This window comes from Ornithorhynchus anatinus, chromosome 12 (assembly GCF_004115215.2).
Source record: "Ornithorhynchus anatinus isolate Pmale09 chromosome 12, mOrnAna1.pri.v4, whole genome shotgun sequence".
Lineage (NCBI taxonomy): Eukaryota > Metazoa > Chordata > Mammalia > Monotremata > Ornithorhynchidae > Ornithorhynchus > Ornithorhynchus anatinus.
Window position 1 is genome coordinate 22485692 of NC_041739.1, and position 13289 is coordinate 22498980.

Consider the following 13289-nt stretch of genomic DNA (forward strand, 5'->3'; position numbering starts at 1 on the left):
ATTTTATGATTTTTCAAAAAGCAATCTGACCTATTGGAAATAGGTATAAAACCATAAGGAGCAGTGCATCCTAGTGGAAAGATCATGGGCCTGGGAATCAGAGGGCCAGGTTTCTTATCCCAGCTCTGCCAGTTACCTGCTGTGCCACTTAAATTTTCTGTGCCTCAGTTTCCTCAACTATTAAATGGGGATTCAAAACTGTTTCACTCTCCTACTTGGATTGAGAACCTCATCTGGGGCAGGGACTGTTTCCTACTTAGATTAACTTGTATTTAATCCCAGTGCTTAGCTCAGTGTTTGCCATATAGTAATTTCTTAATAATGATAACTTGATAAAAAATAATCCAGGGCTTCCCCTTGGCCAAACCCTAAACTAACATTCTTGCTTTTACCAATCCATCACTCATTCAGACAAATAGATACACCTACACACACATACAGGATAGTATTTATCTGATTAAATGATGAATTGTATTTTTTAGCACTTGCATCTCTTCTGACATTTTTTCATACTGAATAGTTGGAAATTTCTTTGGTTTTATCGATCAGTTGTATTCATTGAGCATTTTCTGTGTGCAGACCTTTACTGCCATGACCTGGTAAGCTACTTGAGGGTGGGAACAGTGTCATTTACTATTACCGTGTGTTTCTAAACTCTTCGAATAGTGTTCTGCACATAGTAGGTACTCAATAAATATTGATGGTGATGATAAAACTATTGAGAAAAGCTGTTAATGACATTACATTAGCAGGTGGCTGATGTGATAAATCAAACATTGGTCTCATAATTCGGCAAGGGAGTCTCATTGAGAACCCATGAACAGCAGGTGAATTGAGAAGAGATCTGAAGAGCTTTGGGAGACTAAAGCTTGACTGATGTAATCAAAAATTGGATGGTGAATTTGGGTTGCATTGATAGTTAATTTAGATAATTCAGGAACATCTCGTCATATATGAGGATCCCATTTCTTTTAGGATCAGCTTTGACTTCTCCAACTTGTCACTCCAACTTGATTTAGTAAATAATAAAATATGTCCATTGTGTTCATATATTATTCCTTTTGGGGAGATCATTTTCTTGTGAGATCGCAGTTTCGATCTCCCTATCTCCTTCTCCTTTTTCAGTAATAGCAGTCTCTATTTTAAGCTTTTCATATCTTCCCCCTCTAATCTATTTGAATCATTAAAATCATTTGCAAGTTAAAACTGGCTGAGCCACACAAAGAACCTAGAGTTTTATACCTCTGTCTTTCAATTTGAGTGCTTCTCTTTGGCTGGGGTAACGTTGCTTAATTCCTACCCTGTCGTCTTGGCTTTCTCTTTTATCTATTCCTTTTGCTTTTGCTCCTCTGACTTTGGTATTCTTTTGGAATATTGGGGTATTTCACCTCTGTTTCCCTTCCTCCTGGTTTTCTGTGGTGTTTGCCCTTCCCAGCTTTGACCCTCCTCCCCCTACCCTCTCTCATATCTCCTCAGCCCTCCCCACCTCCCTCGACCTCCAGTCTCATTTTAATGATACTTGTTAAGTATTTACTGTGTGCTAGGCACTGCACTAACTGTTGGGGTAGATACAAGATTGGACAGATTCCATAGTCTCTATACCACAGTCTGAACCCCCAGGAGGATACTGAGGCACAGAGAATGTTTACTTGCCCAAGGTCACACAGCAGGCAAGTGGTAGATCTGGGATTAGAACCTAGGTTTACGCTCCATCCACTAGGATATGATGACTCTCTTCCAATCTGGTCCTTTTGGCTTCTCTCTCTCTGGGTCTCCCTTCTCTGTTCCTCCCACAGCCTGGATTCTCATCCTTGATGCTTACCCTTAATCACAACACAGACTTTACCCTGAGCCCCCTTGCAGCTTGGCTTCTGCACGTTAGCTCCCACCTCTTTACTCAGCAGTTGGTAAGCACTTGGAATTTATGAGACAAAGTTATACAGACATAGTATATCAGCAGATTCATGGCAGATAATTCATAGCGTGTCACCAGAGAGGAAGTTAAGGGATACAGAGGGAAAAAGTTATAGATGCTAAGTAGTGCATCCCTCAACATTAGACTGCATGTCAAGAAGGGCGACTATACCTTGGTTCCTTCAATAGTTTTGTTGCCACTATGAGAAACAGTGCTGTGGGCTACGTAAATTATTGATCTGAGCCAAAAATGGCAATTCTTTAGTCCTTCATTTTATCCTGGATCAGCAACCATTGCAGAATTAAAGAAAGAGGGTGGTTACTGTCAGAACAGCTGTGTGGGGCTCTTATGGCCTGGGGCAGCTTCGTTTTCAGTTGTTCAGGTGGCCCTAGTTGTAGGGTGAAACTTATGCTACTATTGGAAGGTGTTAGGTTAAATCGAGTAATTGGAAACTCTCCCTTCTCCAATAACATTTTTCTATGGTACTTGTTAAGTGCTTACTATGTGCCAGGCACTGAACTCAGCACTGGGTAGATCCAAGATAAACAGATTGGCCCATAGTCCATGTCCCACATGGGGCTCACAGTTTCAATCCCCATATTACAGTTGAGGTTACCGAATGACTTGCCCAAGGTCACATAGCAGGCACGTGGCAGAGCTGGGTTTGGAACCTAAGTCGTCTGATTCCCAGGCCTGTGTTCTTTCCACTAGGCCATGTTGCTTTTCAACATTAACATTGGAATTTGTCATGTGTTAAATTAACAGCATTACCACTGGAATACCTGCCATATCTTACATTGTTAATATTAAATGTTGAATTAAATTAAGGTTAGTGCAGACTGAAATTCATATTTGTTGACATAAAATGTAGAGTCAATGCAAATTTGTGGATATGATGGCTTTTTGACTTTAGAGGTTCTTATAAGAAAAGATTCCTTTTTGAAAATCCTTTTTCTTCCTCACTATCTTTAACTTTTCAAAATGAAGAAAAAAATCACATATTGTTGCTTTAAAACAACTTTGATTTTATGAGTAGAAAGTCAATCTACTGCTTGTGATGGATATGAGAAAACTGCATAATTTAGATAGTGCCGGGATATGTGTGGAGGGATAGTTTAGGACATGCAAGAAGCTCTTCACAGTATATCAGAGCAAAGAGCAGAAGCTCAGAGCATGATATAGGTTCATTTGTAAATAGCTTAACTTTTCATAACTTTATATTTTGTTGCATATAACCAGTTGGGACTGATTTGCCCTTCACTGAGTAGTTGGGAAGGCAGTTTCATATTACTTTTCAGTTTATAGTGTTTCCCATAGTACATATTTCCTTTCATTTCATTAGTGACTGATTTGTTGAACTCTTCTGAGCTCTTAGTACAGTGTTTGGCACAAAATAGGTGCTCAATAAATATGATTGATTGAAACTCATATTTTTGTCCCCCTAAACAGGATACAACTACACTCCTGGTTAAAGTATTTCTAGCAGTGAAGACCTGAAAAAGGAATCTCCATATTCACTTCATTTAAGAGGTGAAAGCACATTGCCCTTCACTATCTGAGAAAGATCAGCTGCAACTCAGGCCATGTCCTTTCCAAGGATCTATTTCTCCAAAGAATCTCATGTGGATTCTCCACAACAGCATCATGTCGATATTCCCAAGTATCCCCCTTCACACCACTCCTCCAAGACCTCAAAACTGGGGAAGCCACCTCTGGATTATTCCTTGGAAGAAAGTAAGCTCTTTCAGAATGTAAAAAAAAAAATGAAAGTAAAAGAAAAATTGTTTCAGGTTTGAAATGTGTGAGAGACATTGGACAACATTAGGCTATATTTTGTGGTTATGCTAGAAAAATTGCAGGAGAGTGAATAGATCAATTGTATTTGAGCACTTACTCTATGCAGGGCACTGTATTAAGTGCTTGGGAGAATACAGCACAACAATATAACTGACAGCTCCTGTCCACAGTGAGCTTACAGTCTAGGGGGGAGACTGTCATTGATATAAATAAAATTATATATATATATATTTTTATATATATACATACATATATATATATATATATATATCTTCAACAAGGCTTTGAAGTTGGGGAGAGTAATTATCTGTCAAATATGAAAAAGGAGGGAGTTCCAGGCCAGAGCCAGGATGTGGACGAGAAGTCAGCAGTGAGATAGACGAGATCGAGGTACAGTGAGTAGGATGGCATTATGGGAGTGAATTGTGTGGGCTGGATTGTATTGAGAGTAGTAAGGTGAGGTAGCAGGGGGAAGGGTGATTGAGAGCTTTAAAGCCTTGGGAAAGATTTTAGGCTTTTGTAGTTATCCACCATGGTCCCTTGATCTGGCTGCTCTCCTGAGAGATCTCTGATTCCAGACCAACTGGAAGATTGGTATGGTAGAACAGGGTTAGTTTTACCCCTGGACAGCAGCTGTCATTCAACCAGATACTTTGGACAATAAGGAGATCTATGGGAGGACAAAATACCATAGCAAAACTGCCATCTTCAACCAATTATGCCAATTTGCAAAAAAAATTCCTAAAATCAATCCTCTCATCAGCTGGCTAAAGAGTCAGATACTGATAGCACTTTAGAAACAGAGATGGCTTTCAATCACTTCTTTCAATTTGCCTTTATTTCAACCCATATGACCATGGCCAGTGATTTATCTTGGACAACGAGAAGCAGCATGGCCTAATGGAGAGAACATGGGTCTGGGTGTCCGAAGGACCTGGGTTATAATTCTGACTTTGCCAATCACTTGCTGTGTGAGTTTTGGCAAGTCACAACTTTTCTGTGACTCAGTTTCCTCAGCTGTAAAATGGAGATACCTGTTCTCCTTCATACTTAAACTGTGAACCCTACTCAGGACAGGGACTGTGTACAACCTAATTAACTTGTTCTGATCCCAGCACTTAGAACAATTTTAATACCATAAAAAAGGAAACTATAAGCAAATGAATGGGTTATGAAGTTAGGGGTCTTCACCACAATTGTACTTCTAATAATTTTAATATATGTTACATAGAACAGGCTGAAAAAAAACATTTAGTTGTGGGAAAAGGAAAAGACTAAGGATATACTATTTCCAGATGGTTTTTCCTGGATAGAATCGTGCCTTTCACAGAAATCTGTCACTGAGGGAAGAAGACTGCTTCTCTTTTCTTTGAATATGTACAGAATTAATAATCAAGACTCATTTACATAAATCTCAGAATCTCAATTTCCCCAACTCTCTGGCTGAAGAAAACAATCCTATTCTTGCTTGCCACATGTTAGACTGACTAGTCAACTTTTATTTGAAGGCAGTTTATAGCTATTCTGTATTATTTTTGAAAGTGTTTCACCATTCATTTAAAACATTTGTTTTTCCCTCTCTGCTTACCCATGCCCCATTTTAGCTCTCTTTGTAGAAGCTACTAGGGTGTCTTGCTGTCATTCATACTTGTTACATGTCCCAGTTAGCAAAATGTAATGAATGTTCCCTTATTCCTGATTAACAGACCTTGAGGATATCTCTACTCGTGAGCTTTTCTTTCCATTTGATGTGATAACTTGTTAGTTACCCAAAAGATTATGCCTTTTATGGAAGGCATAAGTCTCACTGTCATACAGAATTGTGTGAACCTCAGTTTGACATGAGGTTATTGCCATCACAGCCTGTCAATCTCTCAAAAGACTGGCAGAGTTTCTTAATTTTGTTTGTTTTAAATATCTGTGTCTTGATGAACAATGAACTATCTAGGTAGTGAATTCAGTGACAGAATTCATCAAGTCCTCCAGATATTTGAGTTTTTTCAGTTGTGCTGTCAATCTACAGCAATGCTTTGACTTTGAGAAGTGTTGCTTAATCATCTCTGTGTCTTTTTGTATGTGCGCTTCCAGTAGTAACATTGTCCTCGGGTTCTAAGGAGACCGTGCTAGTGAGGAGACTGCATCCATGACTTTGTCTTTGAAAGAGAATCTCTTGTGCATTTTATCCATGAAAATACAGTTGTATACCTTTTCTAGCCCTTAGTCATTTGAGCGAGCATTGTTCTACCAGCAGCAGATCATGTGCTTGGGTTATTCTTGCAATAGTAGTGACTTTTTGCATGGAGCCATCCACACTCTTACTTTCTGGTACCTCTGTGCCCGGTGGTATACACTGTGATGCTGCAGGTTGGGAGAATGGGTGCCCATTTTTGAGTGAGTCAGAAGAATATTTTGACACCAACTTCTAGAACACTTGTCAAATTCTCAAGTCCTCAAGTATCTGAGAACAGGGGGAAGGTTAAGGATCTGAGTTTATTTTGTTTAAGGAAGAAGGGGTGTGAAGAAATTCATTACAAGTTCCATTTCATTCATTTATTCAGTCATATTTACTGAGTGCTTACTATGTGCAAAGCACTGTACTAAGTGCTTGGAAGAGTACAATATAACAATAAACAGGCATTCCCTGACCACATTGAGTTTACAACCTAGATATGAGATTCCATTTAGTATCATTGTTTTCCATTTTATATCAGTTAATCTTGACTTTGCCCTTATTCTATCCAGGAATCTGGTTCATCATTGGTCACTGGGGTCCTCAAAAAGTTATCAACAAGATCCTGGCCAAAGGCTGTATTCTTCCAAAGCCATTGGATCGTTCTGACCATAGGATAGTCCACTTTAGTCCTAATTTGGGGATATTTAGCCACAAGGCCCTGGTCTTAATCTCACAAAGCAAAAACTTCCAAATTTAACAATTCCTTTCCTATACTTCTCTCTCTGAATTTGCCACTGTCCAGGAGAACAAGTGACTGCTTCCGTGGCAATGAGTGGACTTGAGAAAGGCCATACAAATCCAGTCATTGCAAATTGCTCTATTTCCTGATTTCCTAGTGTTTCTCTTTCTTCTCCTGTTTATTTGTGTCATTTCTTCAAATAGCCTGATACATCAGTTTTTGTTTTATATAATATGAAGTTTACATTGTTAGTGCTCAGTAAAACAATCATAAATAATAGAATGATAATAATGATGATGAAGGGCCTTTTTCTATCTGTATGCTGACAGCTTTTCCCAGGTATTCCCAGCTAGAACTATAACAAAGCAGAGTGTTCTAATAGAGGGGGAATAAAAGGACGTAACTACTTCTGATTGGTTATCAATGCATCAAGTGCCACTCCAGCTTGAATAATGGTAATCAGGTATCTCTTTGCCTCCTATAAATATTCTTTGAATATATTACACCAGACAGTAGTGAATGGCATTTATATTTGAAATAAAATTGCATTTCATTTTTCAAAGTTCTTATCTTGAAAAGTGGGGTATCAAGCCTTCACCTTGGACCTTTTGTGTATGTACATTGCCAATATTCATGGGCATGAATAGGAACATGATCTCAGATATGAGTGCTATTAATTCCAGACTCTAGTCAATATGATTAAAACTAGAGATGCTTAAGAAATAAACTAAATCCCTGGGTAGTTTTTCTGCACGTAAATTCATGTCTGTTGCCATTCTAGATGAAACTGTATTTGAAAATGTGAATAATTTTTCTTGAGTTTGATTTATGAATAGCCACTTCTTATGATTCATCCGGAGGATTCAGAATTAATTTAATATCTTCAGTTAATGCTAGTCCCTGTGATTGCATTTCCATAAAATACTATGGTTGGCCAGGTTTTTTTTTTTTTTGAGAGAGAGAGAAATCAGGTAAGGAATTGGTAATGACTTTTGTGGTCCATAAGCATTTTTCTAATGCTATTTCTCAATTTTCATGTCAGTCTTCCCCTTGTCTATAAACTTGAGTCGCTTTGGAAGTTTCTTTTTCAAATTGTATTTTCCAATATAAATGCAAAAAGATTTTGTATATAATTGATAGGAATTATACCTAGTTCCTCTTTGTAATTTGTCCTTTGTTGCTGAAGAGCATTAGAATTAGTTTTTGGTTTTTAACAAAGTCCAAGAGGGACTCCCATTAAGCTTCCTACCCAGCCATTGCTCCCTTCTCCACCTGCTCAGCTTGTCGTTGCCTGGTGCTGCCTATGCAGGTTGCTGTTCCCCAGATGATGCCTTTCAGTGATGCTAACTGAACTCAAGCACGTTTTTACCACAGATTCTTTCTTTTCAAAAGGAAGTGAAAGAAGAATTAAGCGAAGAAAAGCTTTCAAGTAAGGAAAAGTAATTGAAAAAGGAAATCAAGGAAAACAATTGTTCCATTTTGTTTCTTTTCCCAGGGTAATTCAGGCCTTCTAAATGGGGTGAAATAAATTCCATATAAAGAATACACAGGCTGCCTCAAAGATACATTTCTATTTTTAAGAATCTTCAGACACACAAATTTGTTGGTACTATCTATCTTTCCCAGCCACATTCAACATTTCAACTACTTCTTGAAGCACTAGGCGAAGAAAGTGCAAACATCTGTTGACAGTTTAGACTTCCCCACAAACACACATTCCTTTAAAACCTAGCCAGAAAGCAGAAGAATTTGAAATGTCTTTAGACCCCCAACTTGTGTTAGATGGACATGTTTCTAATTGTCCAAGGGTGTGTGATCTACGTACCTGGAAAGAAAGTTTGGTGGAGGTTGTATTATTTCCCCAAGTTAGCTTTCAAAATGGACCTGAAGTTTTTTGGTACCCTCTCCCAATCTCCACCTGTAATAATTTTCTGAGCTAAAGAATGTTTATCAAAGAAAGGAACAGAGGCTAGAATAGACTGAGGAGACTGGAGGATGAAGTGGCTTCAAATTTTATCACTGAAATAGTTGCAAGGAAATATTACATGGGTGCCCCATAGCTGGACTTCTTAATCTGAATCAGTTGCGGTTTAATAATCATTGTGGTATTTAAGCTCTAAATGTATGCCAAGGACTCTGCTAAGCTCCAGAATATATATAGCCCTTAGCTGTTTCTGCTCTATCAATAATTGATTTTTTTTTTTTGCCTAGCTTCACCTAGGAAGATCTCATTCGCTTTTACTTTGTTTTTTTGCCTTTGACAATGCCTCTATTTCCTAGGACTGTGTAGTAGAACTTTCAGCATGCAACCAAGGAGCTTTTCTCCATACTAGGTGCCACAGATAGTAAATCAATCAGAGGTATCTATTGGGGACTTATCATGAGCAGAGCACTGTACGAAGTGACTGGGAGAATGCAGTATTATAGAATTGGTAGATATAATCCTTGCTCACCTGGAGTTTACATTCTAGACTATAGATTGTAGACTGTAGATTGTAAAAGGAATTAAGATCCCTGTTTTCCAGATGTTTGCAAGCAAAGACGGTGAGCGCGTAAGGGCATACCTGATATGGAAAGTCAAATCAGCCTTGCAAAAATATACAATCACCTGGGCTTGACATTGACCAAGATCATTAAACAAAGAAATCAGCAGTTAACACTGAGCTTTATTCTCTGCTAATCATAATGGGACAAGAGCAGCACAAACACAAGAGACTTTCCTCTGTGGCTTTAGTTGGTCCTCCCTCCGCACAGGCTCACACAGCATTCTTGTGTGGTCTAACAACATGTGGAACCCAGCTTTGTGAGCCCTGGGGCAATACGAGTTTCAAGTCCTTACAGTTTGTTGCAAACTGTAGCTCTATCAGGGTCTCATGGGAGTCAGTCAGTCAGTCGTATTTATTGAGCGCTTACTGCCCTGCCCAGAGTGATCTTAAATCTAAAGGCAGATTTTACATCCTCCCTGAGGGTCATCTACAACTCAGGTAGGCATTTCATGATCACCTTGAACCCCAAATCCCAGGGTCCCTCAAGTGAGATCAGCTTGACTCTGGGGTAATGGATCAATGATCCAAGGTCCAGCAGACACTGAAACAACTATACTTCAGCAGTACCTTGACCCAAACCCAATAAAATTATGTACAGTGTGAAGTTATTTTCAATAATGCTTTTCAGACCCGCCCAGTAGCAACACTCTTATATGGGCAACTCCTTAGCATCACCCAATGATATGCTCTTCCCACCAGCTCTCCCCACCACCAGGGTTAGTGCTTTAAGGGTGTGTGGTGTATTGTGTGTGTTTGTGTATGGGCACACAATTGCAAGCAGACAACAACCCTCCCATCCATGGACAAATGCGCAATGGGAAATTCATATCATTTTTCCTTCTGGGTAGGAGGGACTCTACCAACACTTCCCTGGATCCACTGACATTTTAAAAATAACCCTGACCTTGGAATAATAACAACAATAGTAATAATAATTGTGGTATATAAGTGCTTACTATATGCTAGGCATTGTTTAAGCACAGAGGTGGTTATAAGCAAATTGGGTTGGACACAGTCCCCATCACATATGGTCTTAATTCCCATTTTACGGATGAGGTAACTGAGGCGTAGAGAATTTAAGAGACTCGCCCAAGATCACACAGCAGATAAGTGGCAGAGCTGGAATTAGAACCCAGGTCCTTCTGACTCTCAGGCCCGTCCTCTATCCACTAGGCCACGCTGCTTCCCCACACTGCTTGGAACTCCAAGCCCTAAAAAGGTATCTCAGAGTGTATGGTTAGGACTGCACAGGGTGCTCAGGGCTCCTTGGGAGCTAATGGAAGCCTGTTTCCATTGTAAGGCCAGGGAAAGGCTAGAGAGAAGCTTCCCGCTCTTCCATCATTCCAGGCCTTTTGACACTCCCCCCTTTGCCGTCATCATGTAATCATTATAATTAGACTGTAAGCTCACTGTGGGTAGCGAAAGTGTCAACTGTAAGATTGTACTCTTACAAGTGCTTGGTGCAGTGATTTACATACAATAAGTGCTAAATAAACATGATTGAATGATGAATGAGTCATGGAGGAAGAAGGCTAATAGAAAATAGGGGAAACTGATTACTTCTCTTCCTGTAAGTCTGACAATTGGATTATTTTTTTCTATCTTCCATTGCTGGTTGTGTGGCATTAGAGTCAGCATATGCAATCTGCAAAGGTTTCTCTTAGAGCTACTCTTCCTCTACATAATGAATTCTATAGGCTAAGGGCTGTGGCCACAGAGGATCCACACAGGGCTATTATTTTCCTAACCACAGTGAGCACTAACAAGGCCCTAAGCTTTAAACAGAATTCAGAACCTCAGCCTCTCTCTGCCCAGTGGGAAAGCAGCTGCTGCCAGGCCTGTTCTGGTTCCCAAAGAAGTTATTCATTCCTTCGGCCTGCACGGCTGCCTTTCTAAATGCCTCTGTCCCAGCATGTACATTCTGGCATGACACCCGAAAACCAGGGACCCTGGAGCCAAGGCTCCCATTAGTGCCTGAAGGATGTAATATGTAAAATTGATCATCCCCTTTTGTCTTGGCATTCCTCCACCACTGCCCAAGGATCAGGGGAGTAGACTGCTGCCAAATCCATCTGGTTTTGATTCTGCTACACTTAATGAGTCGAAACATTATTTTAGAGAAGCTGTTCGACAGGGGAGAAAGCCGGCGTGGGTGGAAGACTAGATTCACCAGGGCAGCAGGTCTTCTTGGAATAGCCGCCAACGAGCCAGGGAGTGGGCTACCTGCTTGGTTGATTTCCATAGATGTGAATAGCCACTCACTTTTCAATGCCTTTGCCTGGATTTTGGCAGCCCAGTGTAAGCAAGAGAATAATGTTTGGTTATAGGTGATTCAGACTAATTTTGCTGATTGTTCTCGAGAAACAATTAGCCTTGATTTTCCTGTAAAACCTCAGAAGGAAAACCCTTCCCACTTTGGGTGGCTTGCTGTCTTAGACCTTGAAAAGGTTCTGTACACTCAATTAAGATCAGGGCAGTGGGTAAAGCATATTTCTCTTTGAACTTTTCCAGCTCTTTGGACAATGTTGTGTTGGTGAGCAAGGCCCTGAAGTGGCAGGCAGAGCCAGCTCCCTTAGTTTGTGTGACCTTGTGGTAATTATTTTTTCTCCTTCTGGTGTTCGGCTTTTGCAGTGATCATTGACATCTCCTGGTATTTTGAAAATCAAAGATACTTTCCAGTTTAGAGCTGTGAGCTTTCAAAAAAGAAAAATGGAGGACACCGGCATTGTTCTCAGTCTTAGCTGGTAAGAAAAGCCACTGCTTTTCCAGTTGCTTTACCTTGAGGATCGTACCCCTTCGGATTGTTCCCAGAGTTTTACCAAAGCTGACTGTCACTTTCAGGGACCTTTTACTAAAGCTTCTGGGGATGAAGACAAAGAATGCTAGAAAGCAGTGAATGCTGATCGCTGGTATATGGTAGTGGTGAAATGTACAACTTTCCCCCTTCATTTCTCCTTGCTTGTCTGACTGAGGCTAAAGCCTGATATATTTTGGAAATTTCAACAGAAATTAAATGACATCTGAAAGGAATATTGTAGTATAGCTCTGGGAGTTTAAGAAGTCAGAGGAAGCCAGTATTTTCTGTGAATGAAAATGAAGTCTGGTATTATTCCAGGTATGTTTAAAGGCAAATAGTCGTTTAGGAATGAGCTTTGCTATAGCTAATTTTTCCTTCTCTGTATTCATCAAAGTGTCCACTCTTCTTGTAATGTAATGGTATTGTCTTGAAGCACTGACAAGGTCTCAGGTAACCTGGAGATGACCAAAGCAGGATGAAAAGTAAGGCACAAAGTCGCTGTGGCTGCTTTTGAAGTGGAGAGAACTATGGACCAAAGAAAGTTGGTAATAAACACTCAGTCAACCAGTCAATGGTATCTATTGAGCGCTTACTATGTGAAGAGCACTGTACTAAGCACTTGGGAGAGTATACCACAGCAGAATTAGCAGACACATTCCCTGCCCACAGTGAATTTATAGTCTAGAGGGGGGGAGACAGACATTAATATGAAGGACACACTGTCTTAATCCCCATTTTAGAGATGATATAGCAGGGACAGAGAAGTCAGTTGCCTTGCCCAAGGTCACGCAGCAGACATGTGGCAAAGCAGAGATTAGAACTCAGGTCCTCTGACTTCCAATCCTGTGCTCTTCCTACTAGCCCACACCGCTCCTGGGCAAAATCCTCATAGTTTTCAATTCTACAGATTCAGGTTTATCCAAACCTTTTGCCTCTGTATTCTCTTGTTATTACTGCTATTTAATAGGCACTTACAATTGAGCCTACTGGGGCTTAGAATCTAATTGGAAAATCAATCAATCAGTTATATCTATTAAGTACTTACCTTATACCAAGCACTGTACTAGATGCTTAGGGGAGAACAGTACAGTAGAGCTCACAGCCTATGAGGGAAGACAGATATTAAAATAAATTACTGATGGGAGAATAGGAAAGTATAGCAATGTGTACTTTACTGCTGTAGGCCTGGGAGTAGAGTGAGAATGAAGTGCTTAAAATGAACAGTATCAACTGTGTAGACAGTGCAGAAGGGAAGATAAATGGAAGAAATGAGGGCGTAGGCAGGGAAGGCCTTTTGGAGGAGGTATGATTTTAGTAGGGCT

General features: G+C 40.0%; 1 protein-coding gene across 21 annotated transcripts in view; it reads left to right on the top strand.

The window, feature by feature from the left end:
* The window catches only part of IQCM (IQ motif containing M), a 370600-nt gene that overhangs the window by 27409 nt on the left and 329902 nt on the right, over positions 1-13289 (top strand). For 17 of the 21 annotated variants that reach the window (XM_029076889.2, XM_029076891.2, XM_029076870.2 and 14 more), the window contains one exon: positions 3365-3649. The exons of 2 other annotated variants lie outside the window; for them this stretch is intronic. In XM_029076889.2, coding sequence (XP_028932722.1) covers positions 3499-3649 — 151 coding nt within the window. In that variant the 5' untranslated portion in view covers positions 3365-3498. Of the gene's footprint in view, positions 1-3364; positions 3650-13289 lie in introns of those variants that run through there. 2 more of the 21 variants (XM_029076899.2, XM_029076900.1) reach the window with 2 other exon arrangements.